Below are 25,794 nucleotides of genomic sequence, written 5' to 3'. Positions count from 1 at the left end.
CAGGAAGCTTAACAGAACACAGCTGGGATTTCAGTGCCTCTGTGCAGAACACAAACAACCAATACACACCGGTCCTGTGTGGGCATGCCACTTTAAGCATGTCTTTTCCTTTTAGAAAGATCACTTGAACCAAAGTAGGCAGATGAACTAAGAAAAACCAAGCTCAGGGGCAGCAAAACTAGCTAGGAGCTTCTGCAATAGTCCAGGCAAAATGTAATTAAGGATGGACAAGCAATATGTAGGTTAAAATCTACAACCTAGACCCACTGGATGCAAGAGATAAAGAAGGTTCAGTGAAGAATATCTTGACAAGAATGATCTGTAATACCTTTTTCTTACATTCAGTGCAAAATATTAGGCAAGATCTAGTAGGCTAGCCTTGACTCTGAGGTCCCTCCCATCTTTAATTTCTTTTGGTTCCTGTTTTTTTTTTGTTTATTTTTTGTGGGGGGAGGGTCATGGATAGGGTCTCACTCTGTTACCCACGCTGGAGTACAGTGGCGAAATCATGGCTCACTGCAGCCTCAACCTCCGAGGCTCAAGAGATCCACCAAGCCCAGCTAATATTTTTTACTTTTTATAGAGACAGGAGTCTCACTATGTTGCCCAGGCCAGTCACAAACTCCTGGCCTCCCAAAGTGTTAGGATTAACAGTGTGAACCACTGCACCTGACTTGGTTCCTGTTATTATTTTGATTAAGTAAAGTCCATTCAGAGGTACAGAACAGTTCCTGCACCTGAATGAGATGTAGAGAACAATCTGACTTATTTTCAGAAGCAGATGTGTTGAACTGTCCTTGCAGAAGAGATGGTGCTAACTCCGGAGCCTAGAAAAGGGCCGAGCACACAACAAGCGGTCAGGTTGTTTTTAATTAAATCAACAATCATTTCCTGTCCCAGATCACACATCCTCCCTCTTTCTCTCAGCTTATAAACATATTCACATCCATATCCACTTAAAAAACACCTTTCAGACCTACAATTATCCGGATCTTCTTTGTGGATAATCTACGTCCCTCCCATGCCTTCAAATACCTGTCCTCCCACAAAGCCTAAATCTTGGTTCCAGATCTGCCTAGCAGACATATTTGGATGCCCCACAGACCCCTCTTAAAACATTAAAGACAAACTGAGATCCTCTTCCCACGCCCAATCCAACCCTTCTCTTTTTTTTTTTTTTTTTTTTTGGAGACAGAGTTTTGCTCTTGTTGCCTAGGCTGGAGGGCAATAGTGCAATCTCAGCTCACTGCAACCTCCACCTTCTGGGTTCAAGCGATTCTCCTGCCCCAGCTTCCCAAGTAGCTGGGATTACAGGCGCCAGCCACCACGCCCGGCTAATTTTTTTTTTTTTTTTTAGTACAGATGGGGTTTCGCCGTGTTGGTCAGGCTGGTCTCGAACTCCTGACCTCAGGTGATCCACCCGCCTTGGCCTCCCAAAGTGCTGGGATTACGGGCGTGAGCCACAGTGCCCGGCCCCAGCCCTTCTTCTCTATACCTTAATTTGGGCCATTAGATTACAACAATTCACCATCCTTCCAAATTTAATTTGCCTTCCACATGGAGGTTAGAGTGAGCTCCTCTAGAAATTCCATCTCATCATCGTACATTGGTTTCCCAAAACCTTCAGGATAACCCATGACAGGACAAACAAGGACCCTCCCTGTTTCGCCCCCACAAGGTTTCCAGCCTCAACTCTCTGCTCTTTCTCAAACCCTAAATTCTAGTCCTGTACCTCAGCTTGCCATACTCTCTCCTAATTCCAAAACTTCGGCACAAACTGTTCCCTTCTGTTACCTAGCTAGCCTCTATAGGAAGCTGCCTCCATTATGCACAAAATGCTAAGTGCTCAAAGGAATAAAAGCATTTTGTCATATATCGTGGTTGACCTAACATATTTTCCGAATAATCAGAGTCTGGATCCCTAATTATACCACCATACATTTACAAATGGCTTCTATTTGTAAAGCACTTTACAAACTTCTTATATATACCTTAAAAAACGAAGACAGGCCGAGCGCGGTGGCTCACACCTGTAATCCCAGCACTTTGGGAGGCCGAGGCGGGCGGATCACCCGAGGACAGGAGTTCGAGACCAGCCTGGCTAACATGCTGAAACCCCGTTTCTACTAAAAATACAAAAATTAGCCGGGCCTGATGGTGCGGGCCTGTAATCCCAGCTACTGGGGAGGCTGAGGCAGGAGAATCACTTGAATCCAAGAGGCGGAGGTGGCAGTGAGTCCAGATCCCGCCATTGCACTGGATCCAGCCTGGGCGACAGAGTGAAACTGTGTCTCGGAAAAAAAAAAAAAAAAAAAAAAAACGAATGAAGACAAAGGCTGACATATATTAATTTCCTACCTGCTTAATTCTCTATCAGGCAAATTAAAGTCATTCAATAAAATAGGTAACATCTGTCAAATGTTTAATGACGTCCCAAACTGTGCTAAGAGCTCTGCAGGCATCAGCAGCGCAGGGAATCCTTGCAAAGGCGCACATAACCTGGGTCTCGTTATTAAGCCCATGTTACGGATGAGCACACTGAAGCCCTAGAGACCTTAAGCCACTCACCTAGTTGGTGAGTTTCCAGGCCGCACACCCCGTCTATTGCACACATACCCCGGCAATGGACACCACCCACCTAAAAACCCACTTCACCGCACCGACAGAGGGGCCCTGGAGGCGGGAACTACAAACCTGTGTCCCCCAGCCAAGGCTGGAAGAAGCTCTTGATGGAGATCAAGGGTAGGTCTTTATTGATCTTGAGAGTGCTCAGCAGAGGTGCCCAGTCCACCCCGCGGAGGCGGTCGGCGTTGAAGTCCAGCACGCCCTCCCGGAGACATGCGCGTACGGCGGGCAGCGGCACCGAGTCCTGCAGCGCGCACAGGTACTCGTAGTGCGAGAAGAAGTCCGCCGCGCTGTCGCGGCGCAGCTTCACCGAGTCGATCATGGCCCGAGGGCGGCCTCGGGGGATGCCCGCCGCGGAGACGCCGCCCGCGCCCACCCAGGAACCCTGGGTCGCCGCCCGGCCGCTCCGGCACCCACGGCCAGGCGGTGGCGGCAGCCGCGCACCGGGCTCAGGAGCGGCTATTCGGTCGGAAGACGCAAGGCCAGAGCCCCACGCTAGGCCGGTCCCTCAACGCCCAGCTCCCGCGCTGCCTCCCGCCCCGCGGCCCAGGCGGTTGGCGCCCGCCTCATAGTCCTCTGAGGCGCCGGGATTCAAGCCGGTGGGCGGTGCCGTGGAACGGTGCGCGAAGACGTCAACGTGCTCGCTGTGCGTCGGCACGCAGGCCCCGCCTCCTGAGAACGGGCGGGCTGGCAGCGACCCTAGATAGTGGTCAGGAGAGTGTGAGGGTTTACGAAAGTGTTTACTGATCGATCCGAATAAAAGTCAAATGTGTGGTCGGGTGCGGTGGCCCACCTCTGTAATCCCAGCACTTTGGGAGGCCGAGGCGGGCGGATCACCTGAGATCAGGAGTTCGAGACCAGCCTGGCCAACATGGCGAAACCCCGTCTCAATTGAAAATACAAACATTAGCCGGGCATGGTGGCAGACGCCTGTAATCCCAGCTACTCGGGAGGCTGAGAAAGGAAAATCGCTGGAACCCGGGAGGCGGAGGCTGCAGTGAGCCGAGATCGCGCCATTGCACTCCAGCCTGGGCGACAAGAGCGAAACTCCGTCTCAAAAAAAAGAGAAGAAAAAGTGAAATGTGGATGTAACAACGCACTTTTAAAAAACAGTCTAAACATCTGAGGAATCTGTCTGTGTTTGCAGCGTCCAGCCAGCACAGAGATTGCTCTCAAGGGATGTAGGAACGACTGACTGAACGTGAACTGCGGTCATTAAATCTTTTATGTCTGTGTTAATGTCTACAAATAAGCCTTAATTTCTGTAGTTGCTGCATATCTCACACGGCTCCTGGCAAACTGAAGAGTGTTTCATGAATTCAGGACTTCATTGTGTTTGCTGTGAATCAGTTTGTTTTGTACTGACGATGATGTTGGCTAACTCCCTGATAACCAGTACTTATTTGAAATAATGTTCTCGGGATTATTTTAAGCACTGTGTAAGTATGAAATCATTTCATTCTCCTAACATCTCCTCAAAAAATATACTATTATATTCTACTTTACAAAAGAGGAAACTGAGGGACAGGAAAGTTAAGTGGAAGCAAAGTGGAAGAATCCAGATAATTTTATCCGATTGCTAGAGCAATGATATTCCGCGGGTAGAGCCTTAGACATTGTGTTTATCGCATTCCTCTTCCACCCACTGCATTCCGGATACTCCAACTTACTACCAACACACACACATGCACGCGCCTCTAAAATTCCGGAGATGTGGTCACCAATGATTTCTATGTGCTACGTGCTCAAATCATAGTAAGCACTTGTATATTCATAAACCAGCTTAAGAAGTGAAACATTACCATTCTTGTTGAGGAGCCTTGTGTAACCACCCTCCCAATCACTACTACTCTCTAACTGACCCTGAGATAACTGCTCTTCTGAACTTGGTATTCATCATTGCAATGTATGTCTTTATGTTTCTGCTACATACGTAAGTAAGCAGTATATAATATTCTATATTTTCTTTTCCTACTTTATTTTTCGTTACCTTTACTAGGTCCATCCGTGTTGACATATAGAGATATTTATTTATTTTCCCTGTTGTGTATAGGAGTTCCATGTAGAAACATGCAGTAAACATACAGTAATGTGTCTGTTTTTCTGTTGATGGAAATTTAAATTGTGTCCAACTTTATGATATCCAGTTTCTTGCTAGTCTCCAGCATCAATTAATGTAGTGTCCCTACCTTCTTAAAGCTCCCTCTTCCCTGTTTCCCATGAAGCCACCTGATTTTTTTTTTCTTTACCTCTCGAATTTCTTCTTCTCAGTCGTATTCTTGGGCTTCTCTTGCTTACCCATTCTAAATGTTGCTGTTCGTCAGGTTTCTACCCTCAGCTTTCAGCCTTCTGACATTGTACAATTTCTCTGGGTGTTCTTGTCTTCTGCTCAGCTGTAATTTCCCCACTGTAGACAGATGACTTCTAACACAGATAGTTCTCTTCCTCCATCAAATTGCCCCCCAGAAAGCCAAGATTTCTCGTTGCCCTCAGGATCAGATCTGTATCACATAACTTGACATACAGGCTTCTTCATAATTTGACTACCTCTGTTCTCTCCTTGCTACGTTCTTCCTGGCATGTCTTCTCTAGATACACAGAACTGTTTGAAGTTTCTGATGTCCTATTGTTGCTGTCTGGGCCTTTTCATAGGCTGCTCCTTTATTTAGTGGGCTAACTTCCATTCTTTTCCCAGCCTTGGTTTGGGGCTTCCCTAAAAACCTGTTTCTCTCTAACCCTCATCTCTCTTCTCGTGCTTGTTTAGTACCTCACTACTGTGCTCCCTGACACCCTGTAGCATAACACTTAGAACATCCAATGATAAGCCTCTTTTTATATGGTTTTCCTTCCATAGTCTGTAAGCCCTTTAAAGGCAAGAACCATGTCTCATTCATGCTTACATTCCCTATGCGTAGCACAGCGTTAGCACAGGGTAAGTGCTGAATAACGACTAATTGTAGGAACATTCTTCCCTATTATCCTCACAAGCTATTGTCAGCACCCTGTGACCACTGCCTGTGAATGCAGCTCAGAGAAGACTTCTTCATAGTAATAATCATTTAACATATTCATTTAAAATTTATGTTTCCTGTGCTTACTTATTTTTAGGATTATCCCGGCCCGCGGGATAGTCAGAGCAGGCCCTGGAGGAGGGGGTGGGAATTTGGGGAACAAGAGACACGAGAAATGGAGACAAGACAGTGCTCTGATCAAGTCTCGTTTAATGGCGGTAATGCACTGCCTTATATACACTTGGAAGGGAAGGGGTTGGGCTAAGGCGGAAATGATCTCATTGCCGAGGGCGTGGCCAGGTTAGTTTCGTTTTCTCCAGTCGGACGTCATGTTGCGCTTGCGCTATTAAGTAACAATTTTCCCGGCGCAGGAAAAGTGAGTAAAGAAGCAGCAGGAAGAGCGCCATCTTTAATGAGGTATTAGTACAGGGGAAAAAAGGCAAAGATAGGGAGAAGGTGTGGGGTGGAAATGAATATAGCTCAGGCGTTTAATCCTCAATTATTATTCGCTATGGCCGGGGCGTGCAGCTCCGGACATAGGATGGCAAGATTTCCTTCAAGGACTTGCCTGATAATCTCAGAGTTCTCTGCGTCAGTTAAATTGTGACTTCATAGTTGCTTCAAAAAAAAAGTGGCTTCAGTTCTCCTTTCAGCATCTGGTGGGTTCACCCACACGCTTCCTTGAACACCAAATGAAAACTGCCTCTCTGCAGCACCTCTGGGATCCTCTGACAAACCAGGCTCACACCTGGCCCAAGACAAAATGCCTTGGCTTCCTTGCAGGTGCATGACTTGGGAGGGACGTTCTACTGGTATAAGAGATGAGCCCTCCTCCTTCAGGGGATCTGGTGAGTGTTTGAGTAGAATACAGCTAAATGGTATCGTTTAAGCTCTTATTCGCTGTGCTCTACTCTCAGTCAATCCAGACAATGTTATACCCAGACTTCCTAGCTCACTTACCTTTCCATAAAACTGCAAGTTCGTCTGCTCATCTCTAACATTCATCCTCTTTGTACTTGCCTCCAGAGCAGTGAGGTTTGATGGATCCAGGCACAGAGCAATGTCAACCTGGCCAGCAACATAAGCTGTCTTATTTTAACGGACATGTGGTCCCCATTTCTTTTTCCCATTACCTTCCTTATGGCTACTCACAATGGCTGTTCCAATTCCTTCTCCTTCATTCTTTTCATGTTGCCACTTGATATAGTTTGGCTGTGTCCCCACACAAATTTCACCTTGAATTGTAATAATCCGCACATGTCAAGGGCAAAGCCAGGTGGAAATAATTGAATTATGGGGGTGGTTTCCCCCATATTGTCCTTGTGATAGTGAATAAGTCTCACGAGACCTGATGGTTTTATAAACTGGAGCTCCCCTGCACAAGCTCTCTTGCCTGGCGCCATGTGAGATGTGCCTTTGCTTCTCCTTTGCCTTCTGCCATGATTGTGAGGCCTCCCCAGCCATGTGGAGCTGTAAGTCCATTAAATCTCTTTCCTTTATAAATTATCCAGGCTCAGTTATGTCTTTATTAGCAGCTTGAGAACAGATTAATACACCATGACACTTCATTCTACATCCCTGCTCTGTCACCTGAACAGGACACCTCTTACTTCACCAGGGAAACAAGTTCCAAATGTAAACTTTCTTGTCTTCTTTCTTCTGACTTTAGCTGCCTTCCAATCCATGCTCCACACTGCGGCCGCCACCACCTCCTCTGAAGAGAAGAATATGTGGTTCTGGCTCATGAATCATGTAATGAACCCAGCCGAGACGCTGTTGGACACAAGTCTCCTCCACTCCTCTTCAGACATCAGATGAGTTTTCGGTACTTGTTTGGAAAGTTCTCTGGGTAACATAACATGCCGGTACTTGTAGTGCTCCTTGAAGTACTTTTCCGGGTAATAGATCTGCTGTGGGCCATCCTGCTGGCACGCTGCAGGAAATGAAAGGCGAGCGCTAAGACGGGAAATGAAAGAGAGTGCGAAGAGGGGAAATGAAAGAGAGCGCGAAGAGGGGAAATGAAAGAGAGTGCGAAGAGGGGGTGCAGAAGGCAACATGTCCCCGTCCGGCCAAGGCAACGATTGATTCGCGAGAGACTAACCGGATCCCGCATCTCTTGTGGGTCCCCATAGACACATAGCAGATGAAGCAATCAGACAGGATTTTTATGCTCAGAGAGCTAATATGAGACCTGTCTCCAGTGGAGATGGGCACGTGTCCAGAGAGGGGCTTCAGCACTGTGCTCCCCCCCCTTCCCCAATGCCTGTCCACATGGGAAAACTTAAAGGCAGAAAAGCTAACCAGCTGAATAATGGTGAGGAGATGACCTTTTCACTAGGGAAACTTGTAAATGCTTTGTGCACAAACCCAGGGCTCACGGAGGTATTAACCCAGGCACTATCATTCAGTTTGCCAGGGTTATACGGAGAGCACAAAAGCTGCACCTCAGCAGTTGTCACTGACATTGAACACACGGGAATGGGACTCCCTGCAGTTCTATACCACCAAACCTCACATCTCACACTAATGTCAGGGCAACCAGTGCGTGACTTCGCGGGCACCTTCGGAGGGAAGAAAAGCCCTCAGCATCCTCATAGCCCAGCTTCCTCACAGCCCAGCTTCATGGACCACAGATTTCTTTAACATAGCATAAGCAAGTGGATGATTGTTCTAGATTGTCACTAGTGTTATGTCAAACCATATCACTGAAGTCCATTGAAAGCTCTCTTTCTAGCAACAAACACACAGGAAAAACATTTGCAGCTCTTGTTGCCTTTGGATATATGCATTCCCAGAATAAACTCCTTCCTGTGAAACTAACCCTAGCACTTAGTCTGGGCAGAAAGGAATTCTAACTCCAGTACCTTTCAACATGCGGTTAAGAATATGCTAAAACTTAGACAGTCACATACTGCATTATGACTTTTCAGCCAACAATGGATGGCAAATATGATGATTATAATGGAATTGAAAAAGTACACAATCATGTTTTATGATTGTGTCTATGACATTACTGTACACTATTGTAGACTTTATAAACACTGTACACCTCACGTGTCTGTGGTGATGCTGATATTAAAAACCCTACTGTCCTACCTATGAATGTATAACACATACAATTACATATAGTATATAATACTTGATAATGATAGTAAATGACATGTTACTAGTTCATGTATTAACTATACTATGGTTTTTATTGTTATTTTACAGTATACTCCTATTTTTTAAAGTTAACTGTGAAACAGCCTCAGGCAGGTCCTTCAGAAAGTATCCAGAAGAAGGCATTGTTATCATAGGAGATGACAGCTCCATGCATGTTATTGACCCTGGAGACCTTCCATTGGGACAAGATGTAGAGGTAGAAGACAGTGATATTGCTGATCCTGACCCTGTGTAGGCCTAGACTAACGTGTGTGTTCATGTATTTGTTTTTAACAAAAAATTTTTTTTTAATTTAAAAAAATGTAATAGAAGAAGTTTGTAGAATAAAGATAAAAAGAAAGAAAATATTCAAAGTATTTGTGGTGTTTTTTTGTTTGTTTGTTTTTGAGACAGAGTCTCACTCTGTCACCCAGGCTAGAGAATAGTGGCTTAATTTCGGCTCACTGCAACCTCCATCTCCCGGGTTCAAGCAATTCTCCCTGCCTCAGCCTCCCAAGTAGCTGGGACTGCAGGCACCTGCCACCACGTACAGCCAATTCTTTTTTTGTATTTTTAGTAGAGGCAGGGTTTCACCATGTTAGCCAGAATGGTCTCAATCTCCTGACCTCATGATCCGCCCACCTTGGCCTCCCAAAGTGCTGGGATCACAGGCATAAGCCACCGCGCCTGGCCGGCCCTTTGTGTTTTAAGCTTAGTGTTTTAAGCAAAAAATCCAAAAAGTTAAAAAAAAATTAAAAGTTTATAAAGTAAAAAAGTTAAAGTAAGCTAAGGTTAATTTATTATTGAAGGCATTTAAAAAACTAACAAATTTAGCGTAGCCTATGTGTACAGTGTTTATAAAGTCTACAGTAGTGTACAGTAATGTCCTAGGCCTTCTCATTCACTCACCACTCACTCACTGACTCACCCAGAGCAACTTCTAGTCCTGTAAGCTCCATTCACGGTCAGTGCCCTATATAGGTGTACCATTTTTAATCTTTTATGCCGTATTTTTACTGTCACTCTTCTATATTAGATACACAAATACCACTGTGTTACAACTGCCTATAGGATTCAGTACAGTAACATGCTGTACAGGTTTTTGGTCTAGGAGCAATAGGCTGTACCAGATAGCCTAGGTGTATAGTAGGTTTTACCATCTAGGTTCGTGTAAGTGTACTCTGTGATGTTCAAACAATGATGAACTCGCTTAATGATGCATTTCTTAGATCCTATCCCCATTGTTAAGCATGTATACATGTACACAATCATGTTTTATGTCCCAGGATACAGTTTGTATTTTCTAAAAATAACCATAGCACTATTTCCAGTCCCTCATTGTCTTCCAGAACTTTGCTACCCTCCACCAAATGTTGAAGACGTATTACCTTTCCTTTAGAGTTGGGTGGAATCCATTGCTGTCTCGGTGACTAGAATGCAGCAGACATGAGTGCATTCATTTCCTAGAGCTCCTGTAACAAAGTGCCATAGATTGGGTAGCTTAGGAAAAAAAAAAAAAAAAAAAAAAAGAACAGAAATGGATTCTCTTACAGTTTCTGAGGTTAGACATCTGAAATCAAGGTGTCAGCAGGGTTGGTTCCTTCTGAAGCTGCTTAGAACAACAGAAATTTATTTTCTCAGAGTTCAAGAGGCCAGCCGTCAGAAATCAAGGTATTCGCAGAGCTGGTTCCCAGCTTTCCCTGGAGGCTTTGAGGGAGAATCTTTTCCTTGCCTCTCTCCCCTTTTCTGCTGGTTGCCAGTAATCCTTGGTATTCCTTGGCTTGTAGATCATCATTCCAATCTCTGCCTCTACTGCCACATGACACTATCCCCCACCTATATCCTGTGTCCAAATTTTCCTCCTCTTATAAGGACACCAGTCATTGGATTAAGGCCCATTCTAATGCAGTATGACCTCATTTTAACTTGATTATATCTGCAAAAATGTGATTTCCAAATAAGGTCACCCCCAGGGGTGAGAGTTCCAAGGTTAGGTCATAAAAGAAAATCCCTCTTCTGCCTGAATTTCTCTCCCAATAGATGATCACCATTGGAACGCAGCTACTATTTTATGGGAAAGCCTAGAACATATGAAGAGGCCACATGTAAAAGATCCAACTGACAGCCCCAGCGAAGGCCCCAGCCCACAGCTAGACATTTAAGGGAATGGGCCTTCAGATGATTCCAACCCCAGCCTTTGAGCTGTGCCAGCTGAAGCTGAGTAGAGCAGAGAAGAACCACCCCCACTCACCCCTGCCCAAAAATGCAGATTCGTGAGCAAAATATATGTAATTGCTCTTTTAATCCACTAAGTTTTAGAGTGGTTTGTTATGTAACATTCAATTACTGGAACATTACCCAATGTCCACCGCCCTACATGAGACCTTTGGAATCTCCTGTGGTAGGGTCACCTTTTGTCATGCGATCACGACCTGGGGATCTTGCTGTGGGTTTCTTTTGAGTTCAACCATCCTTCTCTCTGGACATAGTATGAAGCAGTTTGGCTAGATACATAGGTGTTACCGGCTTCAGCCTGGCTTAAGTAAAGATGTAGCTAAGTACTGACAGAATTTAACTACTTCTTTTGCTGGTGAGGTAGCTCTCCCAGCCTCTGGAGGACCAACCAGTGGCACAGAAGCGTAACTCTGATACTTACTAGTTGTGTGATCTGAGCCAAATTCCTCAAATTCTCCAAACTTTCTTTTCCGTCTGTAAAATTGACATAATGATAACCATCTCATTTATGTAAGCTTGTAGCTCAATGTCTGGCTTATTTTAAATGTTCAAGAAGTAATAGGTGACTGTTTTAATTGAAAGTTAAAATGTTCAAAAATTTTTTCCTCTTAATATGTAAAATAACCTCATTAATGGAGGTTGTATAAACTCGTAAAACATATCCATACTTAGTAACCAATTGTAAGACTACGCCACTCTGGAATCTGGACTTTTCAGCATCAAGTAAGGGACAGTAAATATTTATAACAGCAACATAATCCTTGTTGCCACAGCTCACAAGGGCTTATTTATTAAAACAGGTGGCACTAAGCCAAGAGTGACTATTAAATTTGTAAGTTGAAAAGAATTTTCTTTGAATAGCGATAGTCCCCTTACTAAGCAAAAGAAGACCAAAAAAAAAAAGGCCTACACCAAACACTTGCGAATTTCTAACTAAATAGTTTCTTTTTTGCGATGGCAAGATTTATTCCTTATACTAGAAACACATGTGAGACCATGAGACTATGAATCCATGGTATGGGTTTGAAGATTGCAGAATTAACTGGACCTAGGGAGCACTTAGTTGATCCTTGGATCTCAAGTGGGGGCCAAATTTAATGCTTCTGAGTAATGTTATTTTTATATATGAGATTCTATGTACTATTTACTAGTAATTTTTTTCAGCTTTGTGCATGCATCGAAAACTCAGTCATTTTACAAATTGCAACATAAATAGGAATTCCATCCACACAGTTTTTGAAAGAAAGACGTTTCTTTTAGCGAAGTCCACTCAATTTTGCTTGTTTCATTTTCCTATTTGCAAGTATATACTAAGGAGAAGCCATTCTTACTGATATTGCTGGCCTTTTTCAAAGATCCTTCCCACTTGCCTCTTACAAACTGAGGCTCTACTGACAAATGGCTTTTTCTTCCTGCATTCTGTGGAAAGCTCACGGATGCTGAATGCTAAGTGGAAGGCAACCAAAACCCAAATTCACAAATCTGTGCACTTGAAAATGTGCCGTTGGAGTCAATCCTTGTCTGGAGCCTGGAGGAATATACTCGATTCTGTTGCTAGGTGGCAATGTTCCTTTACCAAAAGGGTGGTTATTAGCGTCTGCTCTAAAACAGAAAGGAAAACGCTGCCTTCTTGACCTCTCCTTAGCAACTTTTTAACCAGACTTCTTGGTTTAAGACCACAAAGAGACATCAGTAACAGCCTGGAGTACACAAACGAAAACTTATTCCCCTGGTCACTGTACCTTGGAAACCTCTGTGATATAAAGCACATGATTGCTTCCAATGACTGTAAAAATCCTCTCTAGGCTGGGAGTAGAAGTCTATTCCAGGCCTTAGTGAACAAGTAATATAATCTCAATGTCCAATGATCAGTGGTATAGTATTAATTTTATTTATGAAAAAACAGCCCTTGCATTGAGATTCTTTTTTAAAAAAGGAGTTTCTTCCATCCCATTATCAGTTAGGGTTACCAGATTTAGTAAATCAAAATACAGGACAGCTGGTTAAATTTGAATTGCAGATAAACAATGAATACATTTTTTAGTCTAAGTATGATCCATGCAATAATTTGCAACCTACTGCTACTAAAAAAAAGTATTTGTTATTTATCAAAAAAAGTTCTGAATGAATGGGCCTGGAACCTACATCTTAACAAATACTTATGGTGTTTCAGTACAGATAATTCTCAGATCACACTTTCAAATAGCAAGAGTCTGAAGCTGTGGGATCATGAATCTCCTTGAGAACCAAGTCTTTTCCCGGAAGGCACTCATATAAGCTCAGTACTCTCACACTTCAGTGAAAGAACTGAAATTCAGAATTGCCTAGAGCCTACAAACCTCATGAACCCCAAGTTAAGCACTAGCCTTAGTAATCTCAAGTGGTTTACTGAAAAGCTGAGGTCTTCCACAGAAGTGAGAGGAGAACAGGCTCATTTTGAGCCCTCCCACTTGGCCTACTCCTTGTCCTTCCCAACACTTCTCAGCACAAGGAGCTTTTTTTTTTTTACTTTCCACAAGAAATAATATCCTGCAACAGTGTGAGTTCCCTCATACCGTTATGAGGGACGTACTTTTTCCGTAGTGCCTCCCGGTTAGCTCTGTAAAAGGATCGTTTGGAAATAGGGTCTGCCTGAATGAAGCCTAGAAGCTGTAAACAAAATTCATCTTCATCAATGATGCAAGTAAACAATTCTGGGCCAAGCTGAACCACAGAGAGGCCATCTTAAATGCCCATCAAGCCATAAAAGGGTAGCCAGGAGATTGAAATGTTACACCCGTGTAAGGCAGGGAAGTAATTCTGTAGTTAAAATAAAATAGCAGGCTCATACACTTGAAGAGGGTTATTAAGCAGAGGTTCTCACCTTAGCTCTGTGAGAACTAGTCTTGCAGATGCCTTGAGAAGGCGTCGTCTCAGCGTGGGACTCTGAGGGCCTTGGTGTGCTGACCCTGTGGCAGAGCCATTGCCCGCTACACACTAGCTTTGGGTGGGAAGTGTAGAAGTTGCAGTGAAGTCCCGCACTCATGGAGCAGCTGTGGTGCTGAGAAAGTGTCTTAGAAGGTTGTGTTCAGAGATAAGGCACCCACGATACCCTTCTGAAGGCCCTCTAAGCTGCTCATCTGGCCACCTGTAAAGCATCTAAGGCACCCTGGCCCCAGGTTGGGGATGGAACCACAGTAAGGCTGTGGTATTACTGTCCCTTGGAACTGAAATAGTGCTGGGTAAGATGGCACTGGGACTTGGTTGAGTCACTAAGGTAGAAGTCCCAAGGCCCTCCATTAAGTTGCTCCCACCTGAAAGTCCAGGCCTCGTGAGGGTAAAAACTGATACACAGGTGTCTCTGAAGCTGCTGGAGCTCCCGCTGGGCTGGACCAGAGCCCTTCCGTAACCTCGGCACTCTTGCAAGAGAAGGCAACCCCGCTGTATTACACTCTCATGGGCTGGAATAGGCCTGAGTCCCAGGCTTCAGCGCTTTGGGTTTATAGGGATAACCACTTCTCCAGATGTACCAAGGTTAATTTATTTCAATGACTCTATTGGTTAGCCTCCTACTGGCTCTCAACCCAGCCTCATGGACCTCTTTAATTCATAAAGGTAGGCTGGCATGGGGAGAGTATTGCTCCATTTTCCTTTGGAGCTAAAAGTCTTAGTATATCTTAATTACCAGACAATGGAGTCTTCATTCCTTCTTTAGATTTGCCTAACCAAGAAAACCTCAGAGCAACATTCCAAGAGCAAAGATGAACATCTATCCTGAAAACAAATAAACAAACAAACAAAAAAGCTGCTTTTGACTACAAAGCTATAGCAGGACACTTTCTCTGCGGTGAAATGACTGAGTCAAAGGATACGGGCATTTGAAAAGCCCTCTTTTGTGTAACCACTATGTGGAATAAAGACAACTCATGTGATGTAATTGTAAAACAATTTCTTATTTCCCAGTGCCTCCTTAACTCTTTCGTTCTTCCTCTCTCCTGACTGAAAACTCCTATGGATCCAGGTGATGATCGAAACTTTAATCTTCATTCAAAGGTAAATCACCCTTCTTTTCCCACTGTGGTACTGTTTCAGGACATGGTCGACTTGGCTCTGTCCTACCCACAGCACTTTCCCTCCATCTGCCCATCAAGGCTGTCTTGGCTTCCTCAGGCTGGAACTGGGAGGGTGGGAAAGGAAGTGAAAAGGGCAAGAAAGTTATTTGATTGATGTTGTCAGTGGATGGCTTCTGCTTGCTGGAGCGTGAAGCTGTTTTTTTTCTCTTATGTGCATTTTTTCTGGGTTCTCATGAAAGCTGCCATTGTTGGGGGATGCTTCTCTTTCCATTTCTTTGATGTGGGCAAATGTTGTCTCTTCTAGCTGGTCACTGGCAGCTCCTCTGGCGACCTCTCACCATCCAGTGACTCATGGCTAGCTTCCTTCTGCTGATGTTCGCTTAGTCTTCAGATAGTCCTCAGAAAGATTCTTGATGCTCCCAGACCGCCTACCTCTCAAGAGTGGTACAAACCTCTTCCTCAGGAAATACACTTTCTTTGGCCACAGCCACCTCTCCTAGATCAGCTGCTAAACACTTCTATCTCATTGTGTTTACGTTTCTTGGTGGGAATCAGATACAAGTATAGTCCTGTAAATCAAGCTTGTCCAACCTGTGGCCATAAACTTTTTAAAACGTTAGATTTGTTTGCGAATTTTTTTAAAGCTAATCAGCTGCTGTTGGTTAGTGCATTTTATGTATGACCTAAGACAATTACTCTTCTTTCAACGTGGTCCAGGGAAGTCAAAAATTGGACACTGCTCCCTTAAACTGAATGTAGTACATCTTGAATTCTCTATGTGGGCTTCTTAAAACCATTAAGTGGGAAACATCTTCTATTCCTCACCCTTGTTGAGGTATCTAGCACTCCAACATCTATCTCCAAAATCCTTCTCCCAGTTTCACCTTCAACTTCCATGTACTTCATCCTCTTCATATTTTTAATGTGTGTGAGGGATGAGATCTGTCTTTGGTGTTCAGATATTTCTTTTGAAAATTTGTATTTTGTTTTAGCAACTCACTTTGAAATGCAATATATATTGTATCTTGATTCCTCAGTCAAAATCTTCACGGAACAGCCAATTGCATAAGAAAGATTTGCTCTTGTCACATAATCATAATTTCATATCAGGTATAAACCTGAAGGATTTGCAGGTGATATCATTGCAGCTGCCATTTACTAGCCACCCACAATATTCATTTACTCATGAGAGATTATTCATTGGTGGCCCTATGGAAACCAGATCCTCATTTGATTTCTCATTGATGTCGTCATTGCTAAATCTTTGAAGGTAGAGATCAGCTTTTCCACTTCTTCCATGAGCTTCTTCAGCTTGTCCACAGAGGCATAGAAGTAATGAGAAAACTGGTTGATATGGTTACCATTTTGCTTATGCCTCAAAAAATTAAATACAATGTGTTTATTAAAGCAAAAGTTGACTGATGACTTACATATAATAAAAGCCATACACATTTATCACAAAAAGCTCAAATTGCAAAGAAAATTAGAAAGTGGGAAAAAGTAATGCATGGTCCCAACACCCAAAGAGGTAATGAGATAGTCTTTTTACTTAATTGTTTTCATTTTTTTCATAGATGTAATAATAATGTACTGATCCCTGGGTCCTGCCCCAAATATTCAGATTTATTTGGTATGGGTGCATGTTCTAGACTCAGTGTTTTTCAAAAGCTCCTTAGTTGATTGCGACATGCTTAGTTGATTGCTTGCTCTGGGTGCCTGCCATTGACTTGTTCTCCATGCTTTTTCTGTATTCTTGGTTAATTAGGCCATGCAGAATGGATCGTAGAATCCACTGAGAATCAACTGTAATCATAAGTGTGTGTCAACATGAGAGGGAACCAGTCTTCTAATTACCAGTTCATACTGGATGCACATCTACATCTGGCCACTCATGATGAAGGATAATGATGGATAGGGATAAGTCGGTTTCCTTATCACCATGAGGACAGCCTGACTGCTTCCCCAATCCCCAACTCCCTCAAGGCTGGCATCAGAGACTAGTTAGCTTTCCATGTCGGAGGATTTACTGCAAGTGATATCACTGTGGCAGTCTGACTCTCTAGGGGTCACAAGTCATAGTTACAAGGGTTTTTAAAATCCAGTGACAACTTTTAGGTTGCACTGAACTGTGAGAAAGGAATTGGAAGAGTCTTGGGGCTTATTTTATGAGAAGTCTCAAGGAACCTTTTATGGTTGGTTGCACCCACAAACAACTTCATAATCAAAATGACTTGCTCCATCATAGTTTCAGAAACCTTGGAGGGGAGGACAGAAATGATCAGGACCCTTCTCAATGCTTTCTCTTCTCAGGAGGCTACGTATCAGAAACAGATGTGTTAGCCCTCAGATCGATGGTGGGAAAGGAGACTCAGAATGGAAATACACGTGCTCACATCGCATACTGGTTTTGCAGATAGCTTGTATTATAATTTGTAATAAAATTATGGTAGTTAGCCCAGCTGCTAGATCTTGTTATTTATTAATAAAGCACACATATTACATAGTATTGTAGTATTTTGTCAATGGTATTTCAATGTTACTGATATAATCATAGGTTTTTATATTGTATTTACAAACATAAACAGGCTTTTGTTTCATATTATTTTGATGAGTGATGCATGTCATTTTCGTTTTTAATTTAGAGGTGATTTTGGAATTGGGAGGAGAAAACTAGCAGAGATAACTAGGAAAATTTACATTGTTATAGCTTCTATTTTTTAAATTCTATACTTTATTTCCTGTGTTTCCAGGATACTTTTTCATCTGATATTATGGCTTACATATGCTCATTTGTTGCCACATTTTAATTACCTTTCCCAGTGAATAATTATTTGCTTCCAGATAGTGGGCTGGTACGATTCCCGCTGGTTCTATTTTGAAACCAATGATAAGGTACATTAGCGAGGCTCAAAGTTGCTCCCACGAGACTGTTTTCCTTTTCCCATGATGTGGCCTCTTCTTTTCACAGTGTTAGAAATTGTAACTCAGGCACAATGCTTATTAGCTTATTCTCTTTTCCCTGGGTCACAGATGGAGATGTGGTTTTTAAAATATCTCATATTAAAAGTTCCAAAATCAAGAGCAGGGTGATGTACCACCACCGCCAGGTTGATATTCTAGGAATAAATGTCAAGAATAGAGATAGAAATTACGTATTACAGGCGGCCTCATCATAAACATTCTCAGGGCTGTTTTTCTTGCGTAACGTGCTGCAACCCTGCTCCTGTACGATTTTCTCAGAAGTACACAAGCGAGAATGGCGTCTTAGAGCTTTGTTCTACCAGATACAAGAGAAAACGAAATTTATATTAGCATTAGTGAAAGTTAATATTAAAAAAAAAGTGCAATATGTTTCTTTTTGTGCATTTTAATACCTCCCCATCTAATGGAGAAAACTGTATTTCCACTACATGCAACATCAAATGCACCACCATACACATTCATCATGATGTATTCCGTCATTTGTGAGTCCTGTGTAATTCCCTTGCAATTGTCCTGGTATGATACAAGGTCAACTCATTTCCTATTCAACATATTTGGTGAGCTATCTAGAGACAAAACAAAGTGTGCAGGAGCAGATTAGTATGTCATGCTATGTAGCTAAATAGTTCTTTTTTTTATTATTATACTTTAAGTTCTGGGACACACGTGGAGAACATGCAGGCTGGTTACATAGGTATACATGTGCCATGGTGGTTTGCTGCACCCATCAACCCGTCATCAACATTAGGTATTTCTCCTAATGCTATCCCTCTGCTTGCCCCACTGAGAGGCCCCGGTGTGTGATGTTCCCCTCCCTGTGTCCATATGTTCTCATTGTTCAGCTCTCACATATAAGTGAGAACATGTGGTGCTTGCTTTTCTGTTCCTGTGTTAGTTTGTTTAGAATGATGGTTTCCAGCTTCATCCATGTCCCTGCAAAGGACATGAACTCATTCTTTTTTATAGCTGCATAGTATTCCATGGTGTATATGTGCCACATTTTCTTTATCCAGTCTATCATTAATGGACATTTGGGTTGGTTCCAAGTCTTTGCTATTGTGAACAGTGCTGCAATAAACATACGTGTGCATGTGTCTTTATAGCAGAATGATTTATAATCCTTTGGGTATATACCCAGTAATGGGATCACTGGGTCAAATGGTATTTCTAGTTCTAAATCCTTGAGGAATCATCACACTATCTTCCACAATGGTTGAACTAATTTACACTCCTACCAACAGTGTAAAAGCATTCCTATTTCTCCACATCCTCTCCAGCACCTGTTGTTTCCTGACTTTTTAATGATCACCATTCTAACTGGCATGAGATGGTATCTCATTGTGATTTTGATTTGCATTTCTTTAATGACCAGTGATGATGAGCTTTTTTTCATATGTTTGTTGGCCACATAAATGTCTTCTTTTGAGAAGGATCTGTTCATATCATTTGCCCACTTTTTGATGGGGTTGTTTGTCTTTTTCTTGTAAATTTATTTAAGTTCCTTGTAGATTCTGGATATTAGCCCTTTGTCAGATGGATAGATTGCAAAGATTTTCTCCCATTCTGTAGGTTGCCTGTTCACTCTGTTGAAAGTTTCTTTTGCTGTGCAGAAGCTCTTTAGTTTAATTAGATCCCATTTGTCAATTTTGGCTTTTGTTGCCGTTTCTTTTGGTGTTTTAGTCATGAAGTCTTTGCCCTTGTCCTGAATGGTATTGCCTAGGTTTTCTTCTAGGATTTTTATGGTTTTAGGTCTTACATTTAAGTCTTTAATCCATCTTGAGTTAATTTTTGTATAAGGTATAAGGAAGGGGTCCAGTTTCAGTTTTCTGCATATGGCTAGCCAGTTTTCCCAACACCATTTATTAAATAGGCAATCCTTTCCCCATTGCTTGTTTTTGTCAGGTTTGTCAAAGATCAGATGGTTGTAGATGTGTGGTGTTATTTCTGAGGCCTCTGTTCTCTTCCATTGGTCTATATATCTGTTTTGGTACCAGTACCATGCTGTTTTGGTTAATGTAGCTCTTTTGGTTCCATATGAAACTTAAAGTAGTTTTTTCGAATTCTGTGAAGAAAGTCAATGGTAGCTTGATGGAAGTAGTGTTTAATCTATAAATTACTTTGGGCAGTATGGCCATTTTCAAGATATTGATTCTTCCTTTCCATGAGCATGGAATGTTCTTCCATTTGTTCGTGTCCTCTCTTATTTCCTTGAGCAGTCATTTGTAGTTCTCCTTGAAGAGGTTCTTTACATCCCTTGTAAGTTGTATTCCTAGGTTTTTTATCTCTTTGTAGCAATTGTGAATGGGAGTTCACTCATTATTTCACTCTCTGTTTGTCTATTATTGGTGTATAGGAATGCTTGTGATTTTTGCACATTGATTTTGTGTCCTGAGACTTTGCTGAAGTTGCTTATCAGTTTAAGGAGTTTTGGGGCTGAGATGATGGGATTTTCTGAATATAAATCATGTCATCTGCAAACAGAGACAATTTGACTTCCTGTTTTCATATATGAATATCCTTTATTTCTTTCTCTTGCCTGATTGCCCTAGCCAGAACTTCCAATACTATGTTGAATAGGAGTGGTGAGAGAAGGCAGCTTTGTCTTATGCCAGTTTTCAAAGGGGAATGCTTCTAGCTTTTGCCCATTCACTGTGATATTGGCTGTGGGTTTGTCATAAACAGCTCTTATTATTTCGAGATACGTTCCATCAATACCTAGTTTATTGAGTGTTTTTAGCGTTAAGGGGTGTTGAATTTTATCAAAGGCCTTTCCTGCATCTATTGAGATAATCATGTGGTTTTTGTCATTGGTTTTGTTTATGTGATGGATTACGTTTATTTACTTGCATATGTTGAACTAGCCTTGCATCCCAGGATGAAGCCAACTTGATCATGGTGGATAAGCTTTTTGATGTGCTGTTGGGTTCAGTTTGCCAGTATTTTACTGGGTATTTTTGCATTGATGTTCATCAGGGACATTGGTCTGAAATTTTCTTTTTTTGTTGTGTCTCTGCCAGGTTTTGGCATTAGGATGATGCTGGCCTCATAAAATGAGTTAGGGAGGAGTCCCTCTTTTTCTATTGTTTGGAATAGTTTCAGAAGGAATGGTACCAGCTCCTCTTTGTACCTCTGGTAGAATTCAGCTGTGAATCCATCTGGTCCTGGACTTTTTTTGGTTGGTAGGCTATTAATTACTGCCTCAATTTCAGAATTTGTTATTGGTCTATTCAGGGATTCGACTTCTTCCTGTTAAATTACATCTACTATTGGCATCAAAACTCTTCAGGATCCATAACCTCTCTCTAATCTTCCCAATACAACCCTACCCACAGCACTGCTTCCAAGGCCATCTATGTTTTTCTGAAATGATGTACAAATTTAAGTTTAGTTATCAAATTTGCTTTATATTGTACTTCTATTTATATTGACATTAAGCACTCCAGGCCTGGGCAACAAAGCAAGACTCTGTCTCGAAAGAAAGAAGGTTGGGCATGATGGCTCATGCCTGTAATCTCAGCAGTTTAGGAGGCCAAGGCAGGCAGAGTACCTGAGGTCAGGAGTTCCAGACCAGCCTGGCCAACATGGAGTGAAACCCTATCTCTACTAAAAATACAAAATTAGCCAGGCATGGTGGTGCATGCCTGTAATCCCAGCTACTTGGGAGGCTGAGGCAGTAGAATCGCTTGAACTTGGGGGGCAGAGATTGCAGTGAGCGGAGATGGCGCCACTGTACTCCAGGCTGGGCAACAAGAGTGAAACTCCATCTCAAAAACAAAAAACAAAAGAAAGAAGCCCCAATTTTTCAGATGTAGTGATACATTTTCGCTCACTACTGCTTCTTTTCTTCCATGTGTTACCCCCCTTTATTCTTCCTGGAGCACATTCTTCCTTACTTTTTAATAAAATAATTATGGATGATAAATTTTATGGAAAACATTTCTTCAGCAATCATCCTTAAATACTGCTTTAGATTAAAGAAGAACTATGGACCAGAATTCCCACAGAAATTTGAAGACATATTCCTTCTCCCTCTTGCGTACTGTACTTTAAATGAGTTACGGGTCAATTTGATTCTTTCTCCTTTGTACTTTTTTATTCTCTCTGAGTAACATAGGATATTCATTTTATACTTAAAATTTTACTAGGCATTTGTAGGTATTTTCATTATTTTTTAAGGTATTTTTAATTATTTTTCTTGCTCACCATTTAGTAGACAAACGCTTCTAATCTGAATATTCAAGGCTTTTTCCAAGGCAAGAAGAATTTTCTATTCTTTGATTCTTTCTTTCTTTCATTCTACTCCTAAAACTGAGACATTAGAACACCAGGGATCTATCCTCTGAGTCTATCTTTTCTCTAACATCTTTCATTTTTTCTCTTTTACACATTCTGCACAAATAAGGTAGATTGACATTCCACTTTACTAATTCTGTCTTCAGCAGTGTCCCTCAGCCCTTCATCGAGTATAATGTGTTTCAGCAATTATGTCTTTAATTTACAAAATTCCCGAGTGCTTATATTTCACAATAGCCTTCTTTTCCTTGATAACGTATCTTGCCAAGTTCATCTAAAGTTACATCTATATTCTTCATCTATTCTCTGTATTGACTCTACTTCCATGAGGATTAGTTCTATTTGTTGAGTTTGGAGCCTCTTTCATGCAATCAATTTTCCCATGAGTAACTCTTTCTCTTAACTCCAACTGTTTCTGAGTTTGGCAATATTCCAAGGCTCTTGTTGTAGTATTCACTTTTTTCTCATAGGAAGTTGAGAGTTTCTCCCCTGGGTTTTGTCATCAATCTATTTCCTCTTGGATCTTCCAGAAATCCCTGATGGCTTTTGAAGTATGGTGCATATCTTCAGGCCTGTACAATACACAAGTGTAGGTTTATGGTTGTATATGATTCTTGTTTCTATTTATATTGACATCAAGCACTCCAGGCCTGGGCAAGAAAGCAATAATAAAAAATTATTTTGTTTTCTCTTTGGTTATTGCTTCTTGCATATATTTGGTCTGAAATCCCACAAGGAGGAGAAGTGAGCATCCGGGAAGGACCCTTTGATTCTTGGCAGTAATGTCATCATTACAGCATACAAAATCCCTCCTTCCCAAAGCCCATGCATATGGACTACCAGTGAGGGTCATGTGGATAGCTACATAAGAACTAGTATTGGGGGCAAAGTATCACATAGGGAAGAATGAGGTCCTTGGTGTACCTGTGACAACTGATACTGTAACTCGAATTAATATTAGTTTTTAGGAAAAGAGATACTTTGGAGTCAGAAAGTGCTCATCTCAAAACAGAGCTTCCATATATAAGTGTTTTAGGTCTGGCAAGTGGAGTAATTTTTAAAGAATTTTTCACCAGAGCTTTTTTCCCCTTTATTTTATTTCTCAGGCAGGGCGGTGGGCCAGTATTTTAATCTGTAAAAGCCATTTCATTCCTAAGGACTAGAGAACACTAATGTGTGAAACATTTGGAATTTAAATTCTCAGTGCACTAGAATGGTAGTTTCAAATCTAGTTTCTCTTTATGCTGTTTTGAAGAGAAGGCAAGGAAAAGAAAATCACTGTGGAATTCAGCTTTGGATTCATGTGGCTTGTCCTTAGGTCCTGGAATTTACCACCTGGCCCCTGCCCATCAGGGTTTCCACCAGCATATGATCTCGTGCTGGTTCTCACTTGTTCATTTCATAAGCGCAAATCTTAGATGTGAGCCCAGTCTGTGGGGTCAACTGTGGTGGGTTGGAGCTGGGGGTTGGCATGAAGGTGATCTTGTTTTAAATAATGAATGTGTAAAGACAATTGGAAACCCGTATATTAGTCAGGTTGATGTAGAGGAAAAACTCAGTGTCATTCTTAAAAGTTCAAGAGCTGAAGAGGAAATTTAAAAGCCTGTGCTCAAACACTGTGCCTCCAGGATGCAGGTTTGCTTCAAACCCCAAAATGGAATGTGATTGTCTCATGAAACAGGTGTTGGTCATACAGTCATGACAGGCAGAATCTGAAACATGTCTTCTATTTTCTCTCTCTTGTTTTATTTGTCTATCCACCTTTCCCAAGAAAACATTGAGTGCCTGCTATGTTCTTTGACTGCCAACAGCAAGGTGGTCTGGATTACACCATGTGCTGAGATCTAGAGAAATAACTTTGCTTGGAAGCAAACTGCTGTCACAACTCCTCATTCGCTTTATTTTGTGGGCATAGGCTAACCCACTGATGTTCTTGCAAGTTCTGCTGATCCTTTTGAGTGTCAGAAAACCAGAGTGGTGAAACAAGTGGGTTTGGATTAGCCCTGTTTTAGAGGTGTTTGAGGGAGCTCCACCCATCCCAGTGGAAGATTTTCCAGGTCACAGCTTCTGAAAAAGGAATTGAAACTCCATCTGAGTTTAGCAACTCCAGCTGAAAGCGAACAACATAAGAAGTGAAGATGGTGAGAATAACAGACCATAATTTCTTTCAGATTTTAATTTCAACCAAAGGAGATAGATTCTGTTTCTCAGCTATAATTTCTCTCTAGTGAATTAAATGGGAGAAAGTTCATATTGTTTCAAGTTTGGGGTATTCTTTATTGCATTACTTTGGCTTGTGGAATAAACTCCAATGAGCTAGTCTGAATATCATGACTGTGCATAGGAAATAGAAAATGGAATAGGAGTGAATTTTTTCCTTTAAGTACTCTGCAACCTTTAAGTTAACTTAATATCCCATTGTGATTCACTTCGGGGTCTTTTGGGGGCAATAGTTAAACAGATTCTAGGAGGGTTCTAAGGGACAAGAGATGATATAATATAATGTCATCTAGTGGGTAGAAGCCAGGTATAATATTGGGGGAATTTCTCCAAGTCTGGTAGAACCAAGCTACTTTACAATACTGTTGGGTTCTGACCAATTGATACTGTTAGCCTGGGACTTATTTTTTCTTTCTTTCTTTTTTTTTGGGGGGGGTGGGGGACAAAATCTCACTCTGTCACCAGGCTGCAGTGCAGTGGCATGGTCTCGGCTCACTGCAACCTCCACCTCCTGGGTTCAAGAGATTCTCCTGCCACAGCCTCCCAAGTAGCTGGGATTATAGGCACACGCCACCACGCCTGGCTAATTTTTGTATTTTTTTGGTAGACATAGGGTTTCACCATGTTGGCCAGGCTGGTCTTGAACTCCTAACCTTGTGATCCACCCACCTCGGCCTCCCAAAGTGCTGGGATTACAGGTGTGAGCCACCATGCCCGGCTGCCTGGGACTTTCTTAATTTTAGTGTCCCAGAAACCCTCACCCTATCCCTGTATGAGTGGAGGATAGCTCACCGTCCATGGACCTTAATCCCTGTTTGCCATCCCTGGGGGATGAGAGACAATCAAAAACAAAGATGAAAGTAGAGGGGACACTTTAACTATCTCTGCCCACCTGTTCCCTCAGAAGGATAAAGGGAGGGGTTTTTTAGTGGTCTTCTTCTTCAAATTATTTATTTATTTATTTATTTATTTATTTATTTATTTATTTATTTTAGAGAGAGAGAGAGAGAGACAGAGTCTTGCTCTGTCACCCAGGCTGGAGTGCAGTGACACCGTAAGAGCTCACTGCAGGCTCAACCTCCCAGGCTCAAGGGATCCTCCCACCTCAGCCTACTGGGTAGCTAGGACTACAGGCATGAGCCACCATGCCTAACCAAGAACAGAGATTTTAGTCAACATGGTAAGACCCCCTGGGCTTTCATCAAGTGATATGTTTTTTTGTTTTGTTTTAC

At 42.1% G+C, this 25,794-nt stretch overlaps 1 protein-coding gene and 1 long non-coding RNA gene across 31 annotated transcripts in view; one reads left to right on the top strand and one right to left on the bottom strand.

The window, feature by feature from the left end:
* CEP78 (centrosomal protein 78) overlaps window positions 1-3,223 on the bottom strand; it is a 36,244-nt gene extending 33,021 nt beyond the window's left edge. For 27 of the 30 annotated variants that reach the window (XR_012424817.1, XR_012424816.1, XR_012424818.1 and 24 more), the window contains exon 1: window positions 2,695-3,223. Coding sequence is in view for 17 of the 30 variants with exons in the window: in XM_065530728.2 (XP_065386800.1) it covers window positions 2,695-2,947 (253 nt within the window). In the remaining 13 variants the exon portion in view is untranslated. Of the gene's footprint in view, window positions 1-1,991; window positions 2,286-2,694 lie in introns of those variants that run through there. The other 3 variants (XM_074017711.1, XM_074017712.1, XM_074017713.1) reach the window with 2 other exon arrangements.
* A 55-nt stretch (window positions 3,224-3,278) lies between these two features.
* On the top strand, window positions 3,279-9,146 carry LOC141408677 (uncharacterized). Its single transcript, XR_012424825.1, has 2 exons — window positions 3,279-4,064; window positions 7,306-9,146. It is a non-coding gene; the product is annotated as an uncharacterized lncRNA (long non-coding RNA).
* Window positions 9,147-25,794: the final 16,648 nt, after the last annotated feature.

This window comes from Macaca fascicularis, chromosome 15 (genome assembly GCF_037993035.2).
Source record: "Macaca fascicularis isolate 582-1 chromosome 15, T2T-MFA8v1.1".
Classification (NCBI taxonomy): Eukaryota; Metazoa; Chordata; class Mammalia; order Primates; family Cercopithecidae; genus Macaca; species Macaca fascicularis.
Note: the sequence above shows the minus strand (reverse complement) of the source record. Positions and strands in the feature narration are given on the sequence as shown.